The sequence below is a fragment of the Uloborus diversus genome, chromosome 8 (assembly GCF_026930045.1).
Source record: "Uloborus diversus isolate 005 chromosome 8, Udiv.v.3.1, whole genome shotgun sequence".
Taxonomy (NCBI): domain Eukaryota; kingdom Metazoa; phylum Arthropoda; class Arachnida; order Araneae; family Uloboridae; genus Uloborus; species Uloborus diversus.
Window position 1 is genome coordinate 19,567,497 of NC_072738.1, and position 25,830 is coordinate 19,593,326.

The 25,830-nt window shown below is 37.0% G+C and overlaps 1 protein-coding gene across 1 annotated transcript in view; it reads left to right on the forward strand.

The window, feature by feature from the left end:
• LOC129228294 (glutamate receptor ionotropic, NMDA 2B-like) overlaps window positions 1-25,830 on the forward strand; it is a 188,612-nt gene that overhangs the window by 148,870 nt on the left and 13,912 nt on the right. The window contains exons 10-13 of the mRNA XM_054862972.1: window positions 3,045-3,265; window positions 5,987-6,147; window positions 10,806-10,987; window positions 14,212-14,447. Coding sequence (XP_054718947.1) covers window positions 3,045-3,265; window positions 5,987-6,147; window positions 10,806-10,987; window positions 14,212-14,447 — 800 coding nt within the window. The remainder of the gene's footprint in view (window positions 1-3,044; window positions 3,266-5,986; window positions 6,148-10,805; window positions 10,988-14,211; window positions 14,448-25,830) is intronic.

The following is a 25,830-nucleotide window of genomic DNA, read 5'->3' on the forward strand; positions in this document are numbered from 1 at the left end:
CGAAAAAAAAAGGAATGTAAATATTTAAATAAAACTGTTTAGAAAAGAACAAAAAAAAAATAAGCTTTTTAAAAAGTCTATGGGTTTTTTTTTTTACATTTTTTTCTCCGATTTTGCTCAAACAAAATATGAATTTTCACAGAACTTCTATGTTCTAACATAAAATCACTAAAAATAGGAAAATTATTTAAACAATCTATATTTATATCCTGTAGATTAACTATATGATGATAATGCTATTCTCCGATTTCTGACATTCTTAATTTCGTAATGTTGAGAAAACTCTAACAAAAAATCAAAACAAAAAAATGTTGAGAAAACTAAGACAAAAACTTTATCTCAATAGTGCTTCTTCTTCCAATTCTTACCTGTGTTTAAAAAGACTAGTTTTATATAATCGCATATGAAAACATCCAGGAAAAGGCTAGCCTTAAATTTAAAAAACCAGTACAGGTGTCCCTCATATAACTCGGTTAATTCGTTCCGTGTAGTATCGAAACCGTGTTATACGAGACTTTTTTTAAAATAACATTTTCACTTATTTTTAATACTAATTATGTACATGCATGAGAAAAATCAGGTTAGGATGTATCGTGTTGCATCGAAACCGTGTTATACGAGACTTTTTTTAAAATAACATTTTCACTTATTTTTAATACTAATTATGTACATGCATGAGAAAAATCAGGTTAGGATGTATCGTGTTGCATCGAAACCGTGTTATACGAGACTTTTTTTAAAATATCATTTTCACTTATTTTTAATACTAATTATGTACATGCATGAGAAAAATCAGGTTAGGATGTATCGTGTTGCATCGAAACCGTGTTATACGAGACTTTTTTTAAAATAACATTTTCACTTATTTTTAATACTAATTATGTACATGCATGAGAAAAATCAGGTTAGGATGTATCGTGTTGCATCGAAACCGTGTTATACGAGACTTTTTTTAAAATAACATTTTCACTTATTTTTAATACTAATTATGTACATGCATGAGAAAAATCAGGTTAGGATGTATCGTGTTGCATCGAAACCGTGTTATACGAGACTTTTTTTAAAATAACATTTTCACTTATTTTTAATACTAATTATGTACATGCATGAGAAAAATCAGGTTAGGATGTATCGTGTTGCATCGAAACCGTGTTATACGAGACTTTTTTTAAAATAACATTTTCACTTATTTTTAATACTAATTATGTACATGCATGAGAAAATTCAGGTTAGGATGTATCGTGTTATATCGAAACCGTGTTATACGAGACTTAGAAATAATGTAAATCAGGGGATGTGTACCATGTTATATCGAAACCAAGTTTCGTATAAACAAAGTAAAACTTTTTAGAGTTATCAACCATTAACAGAATGTATTAAACAAAAATGAAACTCTGTCTTTTATAAATATAACATTCGTTTAATATCAGAACCGTGTTATAATAATCGCAAATTTCGTACCGTCTAATATCGAAACCGTGTTGTAGTGGTAGAAGTACCACTACAACACGGAGGGACGCCTGTATTATATATAGGAGTCCTATATATAATACTGGTATGCGCCTATATAGGAGACCTATATTTAATACAAGTATGCGCCTGTATAGCGGACTATTGGAGAGACGCCTGTATCCCGTTCGGGACGGCAGTTCGCGGAAGATAGCGCTCCCTCAGGACGGCAGCTGTTACACGCGGACTGTGCGCACAGGCCGGGGCAATTTCTCCTGTTAAGCCTAATACGCTATTTCGGAAAGTACGCATACGTAATAATGAATAAAAAGTATACTTTAAGCAGAAATGAAACTATTTTTTAATATATGATAAAATATATCAAAATTTCAATCATGACAAAAAAATTGGATGAAAATAACTGATATTTAACAATAAAAATGTAAAATATATTGTTTTTTACAATAACTAAAAGTACCAAAATTAAAAAATATATTTTCTACAAAACAGGAAAAATATTTGCGCTTAATATTATGAAATACTTGAAGAATATTGTAACAATTAATATTTAAAAGCCGCATGAAAAATTTCAAAGCACAGATAAATGCGCATTGAGCATTTTACACTCATACGTAGTGTTACGTCTTTTATTCTGCTTTGAGAAAATTACACATCTCCGTCTAAGTTAATTGCCTTCTTTTTCAGCGTATGATTTTCGAAAGTAACTAATGTATGAAGAACTCCAACAAAAATAATTTATAGTTGTTTCAATGTGACCCAAAAGATCCACAGATGGATCAGTCATAAATTAAGATATTTCCTCCTCGGAAAGATAACGTGTTCACCATGGCTACCAAATGAACATTAAAGTAAGACCCCTTGCTAGAATATCTCCCCTCCAATCCCATTATAAATGGAACCGAAACTAGAAAGAGCCACTTCAAAATGAGTATACGATTCCCTTCTCACTTGCGAGCACATGTTTATATTTTCTTTCACGAAATCCAATAAATCACAGACACTTGACAGACCCCATTCTGACGTCAGACAGAGAAATACTAATGTTCGAGACCAATCATTTGAATGGAACATGGATAAGTAACGCCTTCTAATAGTAAACATATCGTTCCAAATCCAAAACGCAAATAAGCGTCGTTAGGCCGGCTGCGTACTACTTACTGTAATGTACGGATGCGTTTTTCGTCTCCGAAGAACCACCTAGCGCTGACGCAAAGACGCGTCGTTCGTCCCGAACGGGGTATAGGTCATAGGAGGGACGCCTGTATAGCTTATAGGAGGAACGCCTGTATTGTTATAGATATGGTGTGAAATTTTTAAAAACTTGGTTCACTGTACAATGACTTTTTTTCAGAGTATAACACCACTCTTCTCCAGCGTATAAAAAAATAATAAATAAATTAATCATCTGGTAAATAAATCAGGATTTTTATGCGGATTAATAAACCGGATCGATTTTCTTATTTATTTTTTTTTCACTCTCTACTTCTTTTTTCTTCTTTTCGTTTCTTGATTTATTTTTGTTTTAGTTTCAGAAATAATTTAAGATCGCTAATCAATACTTCTTTCCTTTGAAGATCATAAATTTTCCCTCTTTCGGACGTACTGGCTAGTGTGGGCCATCCTGTTTGGAGCTGCCGTCAACGTAGACTGTCCCAGAGGCTACACGGCAAGATTCATGTCCAATGTGTGGGCGATGTTTGCTGTCGTGTTTCTCGCCATATATACCGCCAACTTGGCTGCCTTTATGATAACAAGAGAAGAATACTACGATATCTCTGGAATTGATGACAAAAGGGTAAATTAAAAGTGAAAATATACAAAAGAAAAAAAAATCACTTTTGAACACCCCTTTAAAATCTTAGTTTCTTTTCTTCTTACCCAGCTGCGCGTGCGCGGTGCAAAGGAGGGTAATGTGTTTATAAGTCTATCTATGTATGTATGTATGTATTTTCCTATGTGACGTTGTATAGGCTAAACGCCTTGGCCAATTTTGATGATTCTTACGTCATCCAATTGTCTTAACCTCGTAAGTGTCATTAAACACATGACAGTAGTCCAAATTCACCATCAACAAACCAGTCGCCATATTGTCAATTCGGGATCGTTTGGCACGCATTTTCGCTGCCTACATTTTTTGTTTACTAAGTCTACTAAACCGATTTTGATCTGATTCCCGACTTTTGCAATAGTCAGCCATTCATTTCGCAGTACTGTACAACACTTTTTTTTCTTTGCCTTGGGTAACAGACTGCACTGTAAAAAACGATTCAGAAACATTTCTGGAAAATAATGGGCAGCTGATGTGCCCAATTTCTACCAGTAACATATCTTGCAAAATCCAGGAATACTCTCCGCTAAAATTCAGTAACCTTCCTGAGGTTATCCTAGAAGCTTCCTGAGAAATTCAGAAATCTTTTCGTTAAAAGCCAGTCGTGTGTCTGGAAAATTAGAGTAAACTTAGGAATGTATCATATAATAGCTTGGCATCTTTCTGATTAATCAAGGAAGTTCCAAGAGCATTCTTGCAAACATGCCAAAGCTAAGATAGAATTGCAAGTAATTGACGAGAATTTTACCCGCCTGCAATTCTTGCAAAGCAGTATACACTTTTTCGCACCTTTTGGGAGCTTAATTAGCATGGACAAGCCGTAATTGAACCTAAGCCGATGCACTTTATAAATACGTTCAGTTAATCTTTAAACTGGGAGTTGAAAATATTTTTTACAACAGTGAGAAGTGTGCATTCGTCCGACTTGTAGCACTTCAGGAAACTTTTTGACAATGATACTTGTATTTTCCAGGAAGTGGATAAAAACCATTAAAATCCCGAAACGTAACAAGGGAAATACCCAATAACATTTCGGAATTTTTTTACAGTATGTTATAATTAAGTCGATTTTGATCTCTAATATGTTGCATTCGTTTTTGTCGTGATTCAGGGCACTGAGTTTTGCAACGTGTACTTTCTTGACGCGCTTTTTTAGTTTTGCCAGAAAGATTTGATTGACGATGTTTCCGAGCTCGTGTCGTCATGAGTTGTACAGGCTGTTTATATAGAATTTGATGACAAAGCAATTAAAAACAATGTTCCTTGAGTAGGAGTTAAAATCGAACGATCAACAACAGAATTCGATGCACTTCGCGGTCCGGGTAAAATAGAACGAAAAATGTTGCCATTGATATTGTGCTGCGGTGTAACTGTACACAAGCTCCAAGGAACTACTTTAGACCGAGCTGTGGTTGATTTCCGTTCGCGCGTTTTTGCTAAAGTTCAAGCATATGAAGCTTTGGGCCCAGTTGGGCCTAGCCCTAGAGGGGACTAATAATCAGTAGTTTACAGCAAGTTACTTAATAATCCTCACGATATAAACTCTCTCAATGATATAACAAGACAGCAAAATTTACCGTCTTATAATCACAATAACTGAGTCAATGAAAATTTACTAAAAAGTGTAAAATTTAAAAAAAAAATGTAAAATAAAAACAAAACCCCCGACTGCGATAAAACCAAACAAGAAATAAGCACAGTAGATTAAAATGGTATTAACTACGGTTGAAAAACTGCACCATTGAAATAATTTTTACAGTGGTGGTAAAAAAAATTTGCATCACCCGCGCCGCAACGGAGATGAATATCATCCCGACTGTATTCAACACACAGTCAAGCATCCCGTATCCCAGATGATTTGGGGATGTATTTCTGATCAAGGAGTTGGTGGGCTTCACTTTGTGCAAGGAACAGTAAACGCTCAGGTGTATATTGGCATTTTGGAGGACAAATTGCTTCCTACTGTCCGGGATCACTTTACTTCAGTTCCAAACGTCATTTTCCAGAATGATTCTGCTCCGTGCCATAGGGCAAAACTGGTAAGTAACAATTTAAAAACCTTTTTTCTGCCATTAGACTTAAATTGACTTGAAGTTAAGTATTTTTTTTCTCTAAACTCACACGCAGGTTTAGAAATGGAAAAATTAGCATGGGGTCAGCAGTTTGCCTTGGCCCGGACACAGCCTCGATCTACGTAAACAATTATCGGATTCCTGCTGTCAATTATTGTTTATTGCATAAGTTTTGCAGAATTTCACATACATTCATCGTTAATCAGTCGAGCAAAACTTCTCACATACTCCCCTTGTTGCGAAAATGCGAGGGTGATGCATTTTTTTTTTACCAGCACTGTATAATCGATACACGCATAAGACAAATCAAAAATTCAAAAGCAAAATAGAAGGATCAACAGTCGGTGCCCATTCTTTTTTGACCAATCAAGAAACCCCGTAAAATTTGATTGGGCCCCGACTGTTAATCCTTCTATTCTGCTGTTGACTTTATGATTTGTCTTATGTGTGTATCGATTATAAAACTATTTCAATGATGTAGTTATTCAGTAATAGTTAATATCATTCTAAACTACTGGGGGCTTTTTTTTGTTTGTTTGTTTTTTTTTTTTTTTCATTTTATAATTATTTTTTATTTAAAACTGAAAGCGGTCATATGAAAGGTCTTTATTTTCAGCTGACTCATCCACATAACACGGACCCGCCCTTTCGATTTGGAACTATCCCCAATGGAAACACTGAAGCCGTTTTAAAACGGAACAAACCCCACCTTTACACCTGGATGCGAAAATTCAACAGGTCTTCAGTTCGCCTTGGAGTTGATTCTGTAAAAAAAGGGTAAGGTTAAGTTGTTATTTCCAGATCAAAAGTAATGTATTTATCAGTTTTTCAAGACAATTAGTTAAAAAATATTCATTTATAATTGTATTTCCTCTGAATTTTCTGAATAGTGCTTTCATAGTAAGCATAGAAGATACATGAGGTAGTGAGAAGCAGAGGGATGTAAGTGGCAAAATTAAAAATTTGGAGATAACCAGATCAAATGGCAGGTGAACCCCTCCTCTGTCTTTGGGCAAGAGATAATACTCGTAGCCCAGGTAGGTGCTGCTGTACAGCATGATTTAGGGGAACAAATCAATGAACGCCTATCTAGGATGTTATCTTTAAACGCGTTTTACTTCCAACTTGAAAATGTCCACTTACAGCCCTTTGCTTCTCACTGCCTCACATGTCCATTTCTGGTTGGGCTACGGTCCTCGAGAATAAAAATATTCCTTATAGATAAAATGAAAAAAGGAAGAAGAAACTGCTAGACTAAGTCAATGTAATGAACTAAGTTGTTCAATTCCTGAAACAAACTTCAAACTAATATTGCATTTGACATTAATGTTGATAAAGGGATTACTCTGAGTTAAATATTAAGTTGATAATTAAGTTGAAGTGGCTTACGTTCATGATCAGATTAAGTTGTTACTTCAATATTAAAAGTGATGCACTAATTTTCCATAAAAAGTAACTAATACTCATTTATTCATAATTTGATTTCCCTGAACTTCCCTTTTCATAGTAAACCTAATATATACGATATGTATAGACGATTCCAGAGTACAAAACAATCTCTTATACTTAAAATATTGCTAGCATAAATTAGTGCAATGGATATTAGCAGCTTCACTTCCTGAAATAAAGTTTAAACTTACATTAGAGATGACATAAATGTTAATAATTGGGCTGCTTTGCTTAATTACTTAATGTTTAATTTTATTTTATGTTTATTTATTTTTGGTACTATTAATGTTATAATCCTTGGATAGAAAGCATCTTCAACATGACAAGAGCTGTAAAACCAGCTGACTTGAAAATATGCACAACGTTCTCTCATATTGTTGAGAAATTATGTTTAAAAAGTCCTTAACAAGACGATCATAATTTATGCTAGCAATTTAGCTAAAGGCCGGTTATGACAGCCATACAGTGCAGTCTCGTTCTTGTTCTGGACTCATTAGTCTGAATTGGTCAATAACAAGCTGGAGCAGATGTCATCTCAATGAAGCTGAGATCACCTAAAAATTGGTGAATAAAATTAATTGCCAAACCAACGAGTGTCCACAACAAGTTCCAGTTCAAGTTGAAAACTCAATTCAAAAGTTTATCTAATATGCAGTAAGTTACCACCCCTAAGCAACTGCAAACGTGGAACCAAAAGCAACAAGTCAATAGGCCGCGTATTGCCTCCACAGACTAAAGGGTCATCCTTGTGGAGAACTCACCAGTATAGAATGATCGACAACTGAGCTGGAGGCAAATGTCCTCTCATTGAAGATGGGATTACTTTGTTGTTGTTAATGTCCTATTGCAAGTACAAAATGATGGTTGGTTTGTTTGGTTTATTTGATTTTAATGGCGCAAGAACATTTGAGGGCTATACTGCGCCAAATGATTTTCTATTTTATACTGTTTATTTTTCGTTCAAGAATAAACTCAGGAAAAAGTAAAATTAAGCATATTTTGAAGTGAAAGACATAAAATTTCAAGTACTAGTATTAAAAAAAACTGCCGATAAAAACATTTATGTAGTATAGTCAAAGTATAGTCTAAAAAAATGGATGAAACAATATCTTGAAAAATAAGAAAAGAACGAAATCATATAATGACGAGACAGACACTAATTAAAGGAGAAACCAATCTCCTGGAGGAAGGATTATAAATTGCGATGGGGTGGGTCCCCCAGTAAGTCCTTCAAAGATGAATTAAAATCATTAAAAATTTAAAACGTATATGATTAAAATTTAAACAGTTACTTAAAATATGTAGCACAATCTGATTCACATTACACGCTATGCATGTTGGAGCTGGTTCACGGCATAAGTAGAAAATGAAATACAATAAAACAAAAGAGAGTCAAATTGAGCCGAAAGCTTCAAGAACGGCTTTAGCGACTTCTACGGCTTTGTACGTGTAGAACGTTTGCTTAATGCAATTCAGGTCTATTTTGAAGAGGGCCGCTATGATGGAAGGGATATTGAAAATGTGTTCCGGGTCAAGTTGCTTGCCTGGACAATGTAGGCAATCTTGGAAGATTCTGGATCCATCAGGCAAAATATTTATGCTCATCAAGTGCCTCGTTCTAAGTCGGGTGATCGTCGTAGTTAGGTCTCAGTTGTAGTTTAGTTCAGGTAAGCAGTATTTCTTCAATTCTTCAATTGAGTTAACACAAAGTCTTATTTTCGTGACTGCATTTGCGTCAGACGATGGTGTGGATAAGGGAGTAGGATCAATAGTTCTAGTTTCTTTGGCAAGAGAATCGGCAATGGGATTACAGTGAAACCTGTGTAAGTTGACCACTAGCGGTGCACTACTTTAGTGTTGAACTTGAACAAGTGGTCAACTTCCAAAGGTTGATTATATGATAAGCGATAATTCCGTGCTTGAAAAAAGTGGTCAAATAAGACAGGTGGTCAACTTCACAGGTTTTACTGTACTTTCAAAATGGTAAATGAATTTAATTTGCCAAACCAGTGAAAGTTCACAAGCTGTGGTGCGTTTCGACTCGGAAAATGAATGCAATAACTTAGGTTACAGCAAGTTACAGCCCATACACTGGGACAAAGGCAGAACTAGATGCGATTTAACAAAAGCTCAGTTATGACGTCTAGAGACTGCAGTTTCGTCATTGTTTTGGACTCATCAGTCAGGAATAGTAAATAACCGTGATGATTTCACATTCATATTGATGACTATTCCAGACTAGTGACAATTAAAGATCATGGACCCCACTTAATTCTTAGGCCATGGCAATCGCTAAAACTTGTGGCAATAAAGAGGGCACTACAGGGAACCCCTGTTTTCATTACGTTGCCATTGATTGGTTGATTTGGAGGTTCCCTGTAGCGCCTCTTGTGGTCAAAATGTGCGACGTCCAATCAAAAATAAACCAACTTTGAAACGATGACATTGAATGGTGGATGCATAGCAAATCATAAGTTGCATCGGTTTAACACAGAAAAGTCATAAATTGCCAAAGCCTATTGCGTCAGCGCCATCTAGTGGGGCCATGTAACGACTTACGAGTCCACAACAAGGACGGCTATTGGTAAATTGCTTGCAATTCTTCCTTTGCACTGTCCTATGGGTGGTACATTACTGCAGATCGTAATTTATGCTTAAAATTTTTAGTCTGCATTTTATATATGCAAAACATGTTTCAAATGCAAGATATGATATTTTCTAAAATTTAAAGTAAAACTACTAAAAATTAAATGCTACCATAAAAACTAATATTAATGCTAAATCAATTAATCCTAAAATAGGAAAAATGAGCTGCAATATTCTGCTTAAATTCCACTAATTTTGTTCTTCATTTGGTTCCGCACTTCTACTCTAATGTAATTTGATTCATTCATATTATTTTTCTGAAATAAATGCACTACGATGCGAAAGACGTTTTCATATTCTTTAGTTTCCCTTTATTCATTTTATTTAATTTTATTCCCCTCCCCCCCCTCCTTTTTTAATTCAGAATGTTACATGAACCATCCTATCCGACGTAAATTCTCTTGTTTCGTAATTGAGTTTAATTGTTATTCGAAATCTACGACTTAGTTAGGTCTTTAATTGTTTACAAATAATAAAAACTACGACGCAAACTAATGTGGAAATTGCTCTCACATCGTTTATTACCGTGGCATTAAACTCATTGTAGAAAAAAAACCATTCGTTTTGCTCCAACAAACATTCGCTTAAAACGTTTCTCACAGAGACTCTTACATTTTTAGTGACACTCTTTGAATAGACAAGTTGAAAGCAGCAGAACAGTAATGAATTATTTTCATGAATAATTATTTTAATGGATTAGTTTCATTAGTTTTGTTTTGAACTTCTAATAAATGACTCCTTTAAGAAAAAAAAATATGTTTTAAAACTCATCAGCAAAAACAGTTAAATATTTCACTTCATTTTTTTTCATTTTTGTTTTTATTGCATCCTCTCCCTAAAGCTGTGAAAGGCAGAGGGAAAATGTTTTGATGCCTATAAGATAAAATATAATTTCGGCAATCGCTTCTGTACATGTTAAAAATAAAAAAAAAAAAAATTGAACGCTGGCAGTATCTGATATAAGCCATAGATGGCAGCACCATAACGTTAAAAGACCGTAAATAAATTTCTAGATAGAAAAAATGTAATAAAGTTACTATGAGTGGAAATAAATGAAGATTGGACAAATAAACATGCATCGCATATTATAATTTTGTATCCAAACTTTTTTTTTCCGTTTGATGCCAGGGGAGGAATTTCCATTCTTTATTATTAAAATTCTAAACATTCTCATTTTACCAAAGTAACTTTTTCATTTAATTTTAGCTTTAAGAAAATAAAGTACCAGTATTAACACCGAATACATTGTACCATAACAAAATTGTACAATTGTACTATTGCAAAATGTATATGCATGTGTGGTACCTCTTACTTTATAAATTGTTTCTCACATGTTTCAGAGATTTGGATGCCTTTATATACGATGCCACCGTTCTTGAGTACCTTGCTGGCCAAGATAATGAGTGCCGTCTGTTAACCGTTGGGTCGTGGTACGCCATGACTGGCTATGGTTTTGCCTTGCCCAAGAAGTCCAAGTATCTCAGTATGTTTAATAGAGCTATGATACAATATAGGGAAAACGGTAAGTTTATAGAATTTAGTTCTTTAATATATTTTATTCAAGCATATATTCGTAATTACAATTTAAGGGGTGCCAAACTTTGGGGGGGGGGGGGGAGTCATGGCGCAGACTGCGCCATTGAAATTTTTAGGGAGGGGGGGAGTGTTTTGACGAGTATTTTCTCATTTGGGGGGCTCTTGATTTTGAGGAGATCTTCGTGATATTTAGGGGCTCGCGCCCTTTCCTCTTAGGGGAGAGCACCCCTGCAATTTCACTCTCATGTTTCGGGGTTGCAAGAGATTTCTTTGACAGTGAACAAAAAATGAAGCTATGGGGTTGGTTATAAATGATGTTACACTTGTTTTCAACATTTTTGACCCCCTCCATCATTTTTCACAAAGTGTCACACTTTACTCCCTTCCTCCCCTTGTCACAAGTCTTGTTAGTTTTCCTTAACATATCGTTAAAAAAAAATGTGTGTCGTAAATGCACATGATTAAAGTGAAACTTTTACCTTCTCTCTCTCTTTTTTTTTTTTTTTTTGTACATTCTGATCTGTCATTTCCGCGGTACGTTCTCTCACTTCAGGCTCTTGTTCTTTCTGCGCTAGATTTAGACATTCTTAGATAAAATTGCATATTTTAATGAGAAAAAGTCATTATATAATTAAACAGTACTCGGAATCTGCTTTTTAATTGTTGCAAAAACAATGAAAAATAATATTAATTATAAAATTTGTATAAATAAAAGTTAACAAACTAATTGCAAGACTGAACCTAAGCAATGTGGATGACGCTTTTAAACCGATCACTTGACTTGGATCAAAGGAATCTTCAAAAATCTGAATTATTTGAAAAGTTATGCTCAAAATCCAGGAATATATACTTGCTAAGTTCCGCCTAGAAATTAATTTGTTAAAATTATTAGCAAACCTAAACTTTCAATAATTGTTGCTTTTCATTGCTTTTGGCAACAATTAAAAAGCAAATATAATTAAGCTTAGTGAGTACTTTTTTTTTCATTGTTTTTGGCTGCAATTAAAAAACAGCTGCGTTACTTCCGTCATACAAAATGCTTACAGATCAGAATTTCAAAGCCCTCGCATAAAAAGTTTCACTTCGAAAATGAGTGATGTCACACTTCTTATCAGAACCTCCAACCGCCAAGTCAGTAACTGTCACAATTTTAGGAATCCCCTCAAAGTTTGACATTCTTTGTGGACAGCCCCGTAGGAGAAAAAATGGCCATAATGTCTCAAATAATTCATAAAGAACTGGAGAATATAAACGGGTCGAATTGATGGTAAAGAATAAAACATAAATAACCAAAACCAAATAGATTTTAAGCAGCAAGCGTTTCGAGAGCTATTTTAACCGTTAGTAAAAGCTGAAAGGTTCTTGTCAGGAGCATTTCTATGTCGTTTCTGTATGACAGGAGAATCAGGAGCATTTCTATGACTGGCTGAGAGAAAATTGCTTGAAAAAATCTGATTCTCTTCCTGAACTTGCAACACGGTAATTTGAGGGAGCAATTTTCATTACAATTTTATAAACGCATGGAGGAAAATTCCAAAATGCCTCAGGTTATTTCCGGTAACATTTTGGGATTTCATTGGTGTCGACCGGTTTCCTTTGAAATTCCAGTATCCTTCAAAAACGTATCCGGAATAGCTACAATAGGGTGGTTCAAAAAAAAAAAAAAACTTTCTCAGCTAGAGTTCAGGACACCCCCTATTTTTTAAGACTTACTAATAGTATTATGCTGTAAACGTTTTAGCTTCTTACTCAAATCTTAAGTGGGTGCTCAATGACCCCTCCATTTATCATTAGCCGTAGCATAGAAAATGTCACAAATTTAGAAATATTTAATTTCCCCTTTTTTTTTTTTGTAAATAATTATTTTATTGAAATGTTAATGCATATTCCTCGTGTATATTTTTTATGTCGCATTGTTTTTTCAGTTCAATGTATTTTTTAACCCCCTCCCCATACGTGTGAAGTTCGGGGGAGGGGGTTAAGCAGCCTCTTTCAGCTGAAATAGGAAACTAAAATTCTTCCACCATATTACTATCCACAAGTCTAAAAATATTGATGGGTGTCCTGTTATCTAGGAGAAACTTTTTTTTTTACATGTCTTTTTGAAACACCCTAAGCTACATGTTGCATGACTGCGGACTTCTCACAGCTGGGAAAAATATTTTGGCTACCAGTTTTAAAATATAATTATCATTTTGATTAAATATTTCAGTTTCAGCTCCAGCACGGTCTCTTCGGGCTGAATTAGTCCCTAAAGAGGGAAAAATATAATATAAGGATACCTAAACTTTTCAAGAAGAGCGGGAAAATTAAGTGCTAGATGCTTGCTTGACGGTCTGTATTAGATTTCGCCATGTTTTCTAAAATGCTTTTTAAGGAGCTTTCCTAGTGAATCAGAATGGCGACATACGATTACTATAAACATATTCAAGGTTTCCTATAGGGTTCCTGATTTTTCTTTTTTTTCCGTAGATGTGACCTACTTTTATTCGGAATGTTTGTGAATTCCTCAGAAAGATTCCAGGTTAATTTCAGGAAAGTCACTGAATTTTAGCTGGAATCTTTCCTGTTTTTCACAGATACGTTACTGGCAAGAGTTTGTCATATTAGCTGCCATTATTTTCCAGGAGCTTTTCTAAATTGTTTTTACAATGCTTTAGGCAGGGGTGATTGTGTTCCGGTATTTTACCGAATTTCCGGTATTTTCGGACGTGTTTCCAGTATTTTTATGTCCGAAAATATCGGAATTATGTTTTTTTTTTTTTTTCTCGTTATGCTTTTATCTCCCTACCTCCGCAATTTTTTTTAAAATATATAATACTCATCCCTGCTAATACACCTGCAAGAGCCTTAAGATGGACAAATGTCAAGATAATTTGTATAACACCAGCTCATAAGTACCTTTGTAACCCATTAAAAATTTAACTAAATGTCCAAACAATATTTTGACTCAGAACTATTTAATACTATGGCAAAGGTGCACTTAAGTAATAGGGGCCAAAGATTACACCCCCTCCCCCCGTTTTCGGTTTGAAACGTTCAGGTATTTTTTGATGAACTCACAATCACCCCTGGCCTTTAGGCTTGTGAATGTATAGATATTTAAGTGAATTTTTTTTTTTAAATAATTACATCCATTTTTATTGTCTTGTTCTGATTGCAAATTTGTGAGCTATTGAAAGCTAATGGGCAGGTGTTTTCCATTTGCAGGAGATCTTGAAAGATTGCAAAGGTTTTGGCTACAAGGTGCTTGCAAACCGACTCGAAACAAACGCAATGTGAGCAAACCCTTGGATGTAAATCAGTTTATGAGTGCATTTTTGCTGCTAGGCATCGGAGTCGTATTTACAATACTGGTTTTACTTTTGGAGCACATATACTTCAAATACTTGCGCAAGCATCTAGCCAAAAAGGATGCGGGAGACTGCTGTACGCTATTGAGCTTAGTAAGTACGCCTTTTTTTGTGTCATTATGTGTAAAGTGTTTTTGCATTGTTTTTTGATTAAATACTTTAAATTAAGAAAATAAATTCATTTCCCTCCTTTTCATTAGCACTGTTGAATTTTTAAGCTAACGGTAGTAGAATGAGATTAATTTGTACTCAAATGTGCAGAGTATACCAAAAGTGAGCATACATTACCTTTATTTTCAACATTATGTTATTCATGGATGAATATTAGTTATGCGCAGTTAACTCGAAGTCTTAAGATTCATAAACATCTTTTTGGATTGTGACGAATCCGTGTTGTTTTGATGAAGAGTTGAGTTAACATTGAAAACTGTGATTTCATTGCTGACATTTTCATCCCTGTGACTCTCACATAAGCGAATAAAGTTTTCGCCAACGTGTTTAATTTTCTTATTTGATGCTAGTTAAAGTTTCCCTGTACACTCAAGCCTGTTTTGTTCGGCAGATACGGACCACATAAAAAAAGAAAAGCGTAAAAAAATATTGGCATAAAATTATCCTATTAAGCACTCGACTTATAGATAAGGTAGTCAATTGAGTCCTAATTTGATTGAAATTTTCATGTAACGCACAAAAAAAAAAAAAAAAAAAAAAAAGAGAGAATCGCACAAAAAAAAAAAAAAAGACCGCACGAAAACGGGTTTGGAGAGTGGGTATACGCCCATAATGTCGCGGCCAAAATGTCGCGGGACAAAATGTCGCGGCCAAAATGTCGCCGGCCCAAAATGTCGCCGACCCGAAATGTCGCCAGTCCAAAATGCCGCCGGTCCAAAATGTCGCCGGTCCACAATGTCGCCGGCCCAAAATGTCGCCGGTCCACAATGTCGCCGGCCCGAAATGTCACCAGTCCAAAATGTCGCCGGTCCAAAATGTCGCCAGTACAAAATGTCGCCGGTCCACAATGTCGCCGGCCCAAAATGTCGCCAGTCCAAAATGTCGCCGGTCCAAAATGTCGCCGGCCTAAAATTCGCTAGTTCAATTTGTACGAAAAATTTAAATGTACGTCGATGCTTTCCAGCATAAAAGTTGCGAAAGAATATTAATTGCCTTTCAAAGTAAGTTCCTTCAAAAATTCCAAACGTTTTCTCCTGTCTTAATTCGTAAACATCAGATTAATTCCAGAAAATTAATAGTTTTCAGAAAAACATACGTTTTTCTGTATACTATTACAAACGTAAACATGTGAAAGGCTGCTGCAACGGAATTCTCTTTCTCGTTTAATCTGATTAATAATAATACTCAAGATATAACATAAAGGATCAAGATGTTACGCAAGGATTCAGACAAAAAATTGGTATGGAAGTAAAACTAAACTGTTCTAAACGCGAATGAAAGAATAGTGAGGCGCAATTTGAATATGGCAAGAGAATAGGCGGTTTGTATTTTTTGGCGTAATGAAGTAAAAACAAATAACTCCTTCACTCTAGCATATTATTACGGTAGCGACAGGTCAGTCATTTAGGGGATCAGGCGGAATGGCCCTCGACTTTGAATTTTTTTTATATACAAGTGGGAGTGGTTTTTATAGCAATCCTATGAAATTTGCATTGGTTATACATACGCCCGTTATCCTCCCTCTCCCTATCCCCCCTTTCACTGGAAAAATTCGAAATCACGGGCCAGGGTGGAAATAAAGTAGAAAAGTATCTTAATGAAATTTAATTTTCTCATAGATTTATCAACATTACCCTAAGAACTGTAAAAAAAAAAAAAAAAAAACTACGTTTTCAGTGAGATATACGTTGGTTAAAGTAAGATCAAAACTGCCGTGGGAACTCCCATCTCTTATGAGTAAAATTCTGAAATTACGTCGAAATGTTCACCGTCAAATCCTTTGAAATCAATGAAACCCGTAACAGCTAAAACAGGTGCCTTTCACTCAGATTTTTGAAAAACGACTCTACGCGATGACAAATATTTTCAATTCTCAACATTCATGAAATTTATATATTCGATAGAACATCAAGGGACAATTTCAGAACAGCTATTTTATTGAAGGTTTTCAAGAGGATACTTTCATGCATGCGAAGTAGCGCTTGTCAGCTAATCACATTTTCCAATTTTAAATAGAAAAGAAAAAAATTCATAATGTAGGGTGAAATAACTGATATCAATGAGATTATTCAGATCAATTTTGACCTAGACTTTTTTTAAAATGAGTTTCAGAAAGTAATAGTTCCAGCTTAATATAGCTTGGTAATTCAGAAAGAAAAGAATATTGATAATAATAATAATAAACAAAAGAGTTTTTCTCTCTCAGAAAAAAATTGCTGCTTTAATTAGTGAATTTTTACTACGCAAATTATATAAGAATGCAAACTCAGTTTTTATTTAACACTCACGCTAGTTAAAGTGCTACAAAAATGAGAGGAATACACGGCTAATTTAGATTTTATTGATATCAGGCTCAACCTCTCATATATAAATTCAGTATATTTTTTATTATATTTAATTACACTGACTCACGTAAACGATTACGAAACTCAACTTAGAACGAAAATAAGGCTTGTTTTCGTTTAATTTCACTTGTATACTACATTTTTGTATGAATCCTCGCATTACTTCTTGAGATATAGCAGTCACATAAAACGATAAAAATTATTCTGTGATCCATCCTTTTGGGATGACTGAAGCCAAAAATAAGTGAGCAACTTGCCCTTTAAGATATACCTGTAGACCAAATTTTGTCTTAACCCTTGTACAGTAGACCCTCGTTAGGTTATGTTCCACGGAAATGCTGCGTAAATCGAAACCGCGTAAATTGAGACCTAATATTAGTGTCAAAATAGGAATTAGGTTCCGTAGATTAAAAAAAATACTTCATTCTAGTGATGACTAATTGTATAATAAGTTTAATGTGTACTTATATCAATTTTTATGCACAATATGCATAAAGAAATCAAACTAATTTCGTGTTCTGTTTATGAAGAAGAGCTGACTATGATAGTTTTTTGGTAGTCATTAAGAATTTTTCCTCCAATTCTTTGCTTAGCATTAACTTATCCATGATCACTTGCGTCATTTCCATGATAGAATCTTCTTTCACTAACAAATCAGAAAGATCATTCCTATTGTCTACGAATGGTTCGAAAATTTTCATTGTGAGCGTTTTTGGTTGTGTGTCACCGGAGTCGGTATCCACGTTGGTTTTGACCTCCTTTGTCACTCCTAAAAGCTCTTCTTCCAGTGAGTTCTGAACTGTGTGAGTTTAATCACTTTACTTCTATAATGGAAAAAGCTCTGGAACCAATCGCATAAAATGTCTCCAAGGACCCAAGTTCGATTATTAGCACGCCAAAATGCAGTTAGTTACGTGTAATCTGCAATCTTTAGGAGCTTGGGTTTTGAAAGAGAGGAAAATGTTACCTGTTTGCCTTGCCGCATCTGCGTAAAACCGAAACTCATCTGCGTAAATAAAATAAAGGTGTCAAATCTTCAACCGCGTATAATCGAAACCGCGTAAAATAAAACCGCTGAAAACGAGGGTCTACTGTATTACTTTTTGAGATATATCAATCACAAATAATAAAAAAGAAAGGAAAAAACATTCGATTGCTTCACCCTCTGTGTTATTGAGCCCAAAATCTGTCCTCCTGCTGCTTCCTAACATTTTATTTGATTCCGTTCATCATTTTTTGAGCAATGACAGTCACGCATATCGATGAAAACGTTCAGTTACTCCACTATCTTGAACGAATTGACGCAAAAAACCACGCAGCCCTAAATCATATATGGGTACTTGCGGGTATCGTTCGAATTCTTACTACAGATTTTGACGTAGAATGTCCCCAAAAAATCGGTCACCTACAAACGCACACTATTCTTGAAGAAAAGTTTAAAATAATTTAGCGAACGTCAGAACTGAACGCCGTCAGAACGTTTTACAGTTGGTAGATAGCGAGTCACAAGAAATAAGATAACGTAACGCTTGTATTCTATTTGTTTGCTGAAAAACAGCCGAGAGTTGCGAATCGAAACGGAATAATCTTTTTAGAATTTATCATGAAACTCAGTTAGTCCAGTCCCATTTTTAACGGAGACATTCATTAAAGGCAGTAACCATTCATTCTGCAAATTTGGTGTTAAACATCATTTTTGTACATTTAAATTTTTCTTACCAACTGAATAAACGAATTTTGGATCTACGACATTTTGGACAGGCGACATTTTGGCCCGGCGACATTTTGGTCCGACGATATTTTGGACAGGCAACGTTTTAGCCCGGCGACATTTTGGACCGTCGACATTTTGGATCGGCAATATTTTGGCCCGGCGACATTTTGGACCGGCGACATTTTGGGCCGGCGACATTTTGGACCGACGACATTTTGGACAGGCGACATTTTGGACAGGCGACATTTTGGACAGGCGACATTTTGGACAGGCGACATTTTGGACCGGCGACATTTTGGGCCGGCGACATTTCGGCCCGGCGACATTTTGGACCGGCGACATTTTGGACAGGCGACATTTTGGAACGGCGACATTTTGGCCGCGACATTTTGTCCCGCGACATTTAGGTGGCGACATTTTGACCCCAAACCGTTTGAGTGAATATTAGAAGAATATTGTTCTTTTTCAAATAAGCGTCACATCCATTTTTCATGATAACTGTTTACGAAAAAGGCTGGTATAGTATGCTGCCGTGCTAAGAGCACAAAACTCGTAACTGCAATTTTTATCAAAATTGAGCTATCGTCACGAGGTGGTTCTTTGTAACATATTTTACCTATATGCAACGTTTAATGGAACTTTGTGAATGGGAAATATTTGAAAAAAGAAAATCCGAAAAAGTGAAACCTAAATCAAATAACTTTAGTTTTTTTTTTTTTTTTAAATTGGCCACTTTTTTTTTTAAAATTCAAAGAATGCAAGAAGGTTTTAATTTTTTAAAATCTTTAAGGTCTTTTTCTATTTTTGAACTTTAAAAAAAAAGTTTTATGCTAAACGATTACAATAATCATCTCTAAAAATGTGTGCATTCATTTGCTTAAATATTTATTAGAAAACTTTCTGGGGTTATTATGTAAAAAATCGTAATTCTTATTTTTTTTTAATTTTTTATAGGTATAACATGTTCTAAACATTTGAGTCTTTTTTATGAAATGCTTATCCAATGCACAGTTTTGTTGAATATATTATCCTCACTGCAAAAGTATTACTTTAAAGCTGTGTTTTTAACAGGAAAATATTGTAACGGATCTGGCGAGACTTCCAACTTTCTTGAAAGGACGACACAGTTCTTGATTAAAAACACAGAGAATTTATTTACACTATGTACAGGAAAGATCGTCAACAACTGCTAAATTAATCATCAGCAATTAAGCAAATATCACACAAACCGTAAACTCAACGGTTACACACGTATTTACTTCCAAATACGAAAAACAACACAGCGAAATGCCTCGCAATAAACAGAGCAAATACGCTCTCAGTTCGAAATCTCAATCGAAACTCCACTTTTTATCACGCGAGACGCCTTTATAAACATCGAAGAAGTTTCCACAACATTCTTACTGCTTCCCGAAATGCGTAGACCGTTATCAAATTTTATCAATGAAAAGAAAAGGAAATAGGGGGTCGTATACTTCAGCCGAATGAAAAGGGGTTGTATATTCATTACGGGAAACTATTTACAGGTTACGTTACTACAATAATTACTATTTAAAGAATTTGTAACATTGCCCCCTTCCCAAGGACTGCACGTCCCGGGCAGTACAATCCCCAGAAAGGGTGCAAACTTCAATCACAATTTCACGAATACACACATTAAATAACAACCAATAATGCAGAGGAAACACAAGAATAACAAGAAATATTACTAAACATTAAAAGCAAAAAAAATGATCTACAACTTTTATGTTATCAACCATGGTTGTTTACGTAATACTCATGAACTATGGCCATAGTATGGGGCTAACCGATCATAATGTACAACCCTAGGTTTTGCATTAGGTGATTTTTGGATCCTCACTACGACGTCATCCAGTCGGTTAAGGACTTTGTAGTGTCCATCCCAATGCGACTGCAATTTGGGTAAGAGACCTTTCCGTCGGATGGGTTTCCATAACCAAACCTTGTCGCCTTCGTTGAATTCATGTCCAGTAGACCTTGTGTCGTATCGGGTCTTCATCTTCTCCGCCGCGATGTTGATTCGCTCTCGTGCGAAGTTATGAACGTCTTCCAAGCGGGCCTGGAGATCCTGGATGTACTCCTCAGGCGATTCAGGCGCATCCAGAGGACGACCGAAGACGAGATCACAAGGTAGCCGAAGCTCTCGTCCGAAGAGCATCTGAGATGGGGCATATCCGGTACATAGGCCCTTAAACACAGCAGAGATGAAATTCCTCCCTTGATCGGAATGAATCTGCAAAGGTGTTCCATATCTCGAGATCCAATGTTGGACTAGAGTCTCTGCTACGGTGGTAGCTTCTTGATCTGGAATAGGATACGCTTCGGGCCATTTGGTGAAATATTCGATGGAAACAAGAATGTATTTGTTCCCATCAGCAGTTCTTGGTAGAGGACCCAGGATGTCGATCCCAATTCGTTCGAAAGGAGTTCCAACGTTGTACAGATGTAGCTTCCCTCTGCTTCTTTTCTTCGGTCCTTTACGAGCAGCACAGGCGTCACAAGAATGGCACCACTTCTCCACGTCATCCTTCGCCTTGCTCCAGAAGAAGCGCTCCCGAACTTTATTGAGGGTTTTCAAGACACCAAAATGTCCTCCAGTCGCACTACTATGTATTTCTTTCAGAACATCTAAAATCCTTGATCGGGGAAGTAGTAACTGCCACCTAGATGTTTTGCAGTCATCAGATTCCCATTTTCGGTACAGTACGCCGTTCCGTAAATGGAGTGAGTTCCATAAAGCCCAGTATCTTTTTGTTGCTGGACTGAAGATGGAAACGTCCTGCCAGCTAGGGCGTCGACTGTCACTTTCCATGAACTCCAAAATTGGTTTTATGTCGGGGTCTTCAAGTTGATCTTTTCGAACTTGGTCATCACTCCATGGATCAGGTTCTGATGATGTTGGAGTCACTGTCACCTGATAGGCAGTAGGGCTAGTCGTTCCATACTGTTTCTCGATTCGGGAACAATAATTGCAGTTCTCAGGACAGGGCCTCCTTGATAAAGCGTCTGCATTACCGTGAGACAACCCTTTTCGGTGCTTGGTCTCCATGTCATATTCCTGGAGCCGCTGTATCCACCTGGCTATCTGACCTATCTGGCCTTTCTTCAGGGTGGGTTGGCTGGCTTCTTGAAGTTCAAAAGCCAAGTTAACGAGGCATGATCTGTCCGAAGCAGAAATTTTCGGCCGTAGAGGTAATGATGGAAGTGTTCTACAGCTTTCACTATGGCCAGTAACTGTTTTCTGGTGACGCAGTAATTTCGCTCTGACTTTGATAGGCATTTGCTCCAGTAAGCGATGACATGTTCATTTCCGTCAATTTCTTGGGATAAAACAGCTCCGATGCCCTCGTTGCTCGCATCAGTGTCCAGGATGAAGGATTTTTCAGGCTGAGGATAGGCGAGGATAAGCGTTGATGTTAAAGCCTCCTTCAGTCGTAGAAATGCATCTTCGCATTCTTTGGACCATTGAAACTTTTGCTTGCTCTCCGTCAGCTTATGCAAAGGTCGTGCAATGTTGGAAAAACCCTTTACAAACTTCCTGTAGTACGTGCAGAGCCCCAGGAAACTTCGCAGCTGATGGATGTTTTCGGGACGACTCCAACTCTTGACCGCAGATACCTTTTCTGGATCGGTTTGTACACCTTCAGAAGAGAACTTCATATTGGCTTCCTTAAGCTTTTGCAGCACCTTCCTAAGATTTGCCAGATGTTCTTCGAAACTGCGTCCCACGATGATGATATCGTCTAAGTAGACCAGACAGGATTCGTAGGAAAGTCCTCTTAACACTGTCTCGATAAGACGCTCGAACGTAGCTGTTGCATTGCAGAGGCCGAAGGGCATCACTTTAAACTGCCATAAGCCTTGTCCAGTTGTAAACGCTGTCTTCTCTCGGTCATCAGGGTGTATCTCAACCTGCCAGTAGCCGCTCTTCAAGTCCAGGGTCGAAGACCACTTGTGTCCGGAAAGAGTGTCCAAGGTGTCGTCTATCCGTGGAAGAGGGTAACTGTCTTTCTTGGTGATTTCATTCAGCCGCCGGTAATCGACACAAAATCTGGTGGAACCATCTTTCTTTCGGACCAAGACGATGGGAGAGGCCCAAGGACTGGACGAGGGTTCGATGACATCATTCTCCTGCATCTCTTTCAGGAGGGTCTCAACCTCTTCCTTCTTGGCGAACGGTAGTCGTCTTGGATGCTGTTTAATAGGGGGGTGTTCTCCAGTGTAGATCCTATGCTGCGTTAAATTCGTACGGCCAACATCCTCCGATGTAGATGAAAACAGATGCTTGAAATCGTCCACCAATTGTTCCGCAGCAGTTTTTCGATGTTTTGATAATGGCGCCCTACCAATTAACTTCGATTTCAAGGACTCAGAAGACACAGTCTTGGGGGAATTGATTCTTCTAATGATGCAGTTCACTGGAGTACAAGTTGCTAACACTTCACCTTTCCGGATATTCCTTGGCCTTTCATTCACGTTGGCTACTCTCACAGGAATTACATCCTTAGAAAGGTCCACAAGCGTGGATGCTACCAGCACTCCTTTTAGGCTATTGCTTAGGTTAGGGTATTCAATGAGTCCAAATTGAAAACTATTGGTTTCTTCAATGGAGCCAGGTATTAATGATTCTGACCTTCAGGGAATCGATAAATCTGTTTAGGCTATTATTTGATGAGCGGATTTTACATCATTTTCAACGTTGGAGATGGCTATGTCTTCTCTCATCGAGTGCAGTTCATTAGTCTTGAGTCAAGGGTGAAGTCGTATTTCTTTAAAAAGTCCAATCCGAGAATGAAGGGGTCCGTGATATCAGCAACGAATGCCGTATGATGGTAGGTGGCATTCCCAAACACTATTTCCAAGTCCACTTTACCCTCAATCTCAATTTTGTCACCTGTCACAGTCTGGAGACTTGCGCGTGGCGATGTCCACAACAGTTTCAACCCAAATTCACGAGCCACATCTGTCCTGACGATTTTCACATTGGCTCCAGTCTCGACAATCAGTCTGCAGGGGTTCCCATTTCCATGTGCGTAAATGAAAAGTCCATTACTGCCGCTACTAGAAGAGGAAATCTGCAGAGCTCTGGCGGTGGTAATTTCCTTCCCTCGCGTAGCTTGGCGAGCCGGACAACTCCTTCGCAGGTGCCCTTCACTACCGCATTTCCAGTACTTCTGCTCTTGTTTCCTTTGGGCTGTTATGCTGTTCAGATGTCTTGCCAAGTCACCGAGTTGTCTCTCAAGTTCAGCGAGATCTGACGACCTGGAATCAGACTCATCAGCTTCCAGAGTTCGGATGGGATGGCGATCCGCACGGGTTGCTTGCTGGGCGGCCTCCAACTTCATCGCATACACAACAGCAGAATTCAGGTCTTTGACATCCGCCATCCGTAGAGCTTTCTGGATTTCCGGATCTCGAACCCCGTCAATGTAGTAGTTGAGTGCCAGGTTGTCTCGAACATCCGCAGGGCAGTCGTAAAAAGCAAGATGAGACAGTCTCTCGATATCCGCCGCAAGTTCTTGCAGAGTTTCCCCGGTTTTCTGGAAACGGGACTTCAACTGGAGTCGGCTGAAATCTTTCTGGCACTTCTCACCGAAGCGAAGCTCCAACGCAGATGTGAGGGCGGCAAAATCCAGGCGCTGGCTGTCCGGAAGGGTCTGGAGAATGTCCGCTGCGTCACCTCTCAGGGATGCTGCAAGATGGCAGAACTTGGTAGCAGAGTCCCATCCGTTCGCTTCCGCCACTATCATGAATTGAGTTTTGTAAACCTGCCACGAAGTTTTCCCATCAAATGTGGCAAGTTTAATGGACGGTCGAGCAACCGATGTGGGAGCGCCAAACCGTACAGAGCTGCTTTCCGCGGTCGCCAATCTCCTTTTCACGTCCTTAATTATTTCTTCCTTAAATGAAGTCAATTTCTTGTCTTCTTCTACCAACTTATTTTCCACATTGGCGATGCGCTCTTCCTCAGTATCAAATTTTTCTTCCAGAGCATCGACTTTATCTCCCATGGCGGTTAGTTGATTGTCCATCATGGTTTTCATCGACGTTAGGTCACTTTTCATTTCATCTTGACTTGTAGTAATTTTAGCAGTTAAATCACTATTTAACAGTTCTTGGTTAGTCGCTAATTCATTTTTCAATTGTTCTTGATTAGCCGCAAAACTTTCAGTCAAGTCACTTTTCACAGCATTGATTGCGTCAAGAAGTTGTTTTAATTGATCATCCTTTGCGCGAGTAATCACCATAAAAACAAAGTCTATAAATTCAAACAGTCATTATGAAAAAATGTCCAAAGTCACACTTACTCCAAGAAAGTCCGGAAGAAGCCCCACGTTAGGCGCCAAATTGTAACGGATCCGGCGAGACTTCCAACTTTCTTGAAAGGACGACACAGTTCTTGATTAAAAACACAGAGAATTTATTTACACTATGTACAGGAAAGATCGTCAACAACTGCTAAATTAATCATCAGCAATTAAGCAAATATCACACAAACCGTAAACTCAACGGTTACACACGTATTTACTTCCAAATACGAAAAACAACACAGCGAAATGCCTCGCAATAAACAGAGCAAATACGCTCTCAGTTCGAAATCTCAATCGAAACTCCACTTTTTATCACGCGGGACGCCTTTATAAACATTGAAGAAGTTTCCACAACATTCTTACTGCCTCCCGAAATGCGTAGACCGTTTTCAAATTTTATCAATGAAAAGAAAAGGAAATAGGGGATCGTATACTTCAGCCGAATGAAAAGGGGTTGTATATTCATTACGGGAAACTATTTACAGGTTACGTTACTACAGTAATTACTATTTACAGAATTTGTAACAATATTCCTAAGGATTCTAATAGCATGAAATCGCAAAAAAAAAAAAAATCAATCATCGAGAAAAAGCAATCCAAAGATTTTCTTTTGCATAGGTATGTACACATAGCTAGCACGACCTAAAACCACTCATAACTTTAAAAATATTTTACCTAAAGCGATGAAACTTTTTCCCTGTGTTTGAATTTTTTTTTTTTTTTTTTTTTTGAAATAAGCATTAAACTTTTTTTTGATCGCTTGATCATTTTCGAAGTACTGTAACTCCTTAAAAAAATACACATGTTGTTTGTGTTGCCCTGTAGGACCACACAACATTTCCTAATGTTTTACAGATTACAAAAGGAGAAAGCTAAACTTTTTTTAGACTTTTTCAAAAATTCTTACAAAAAGT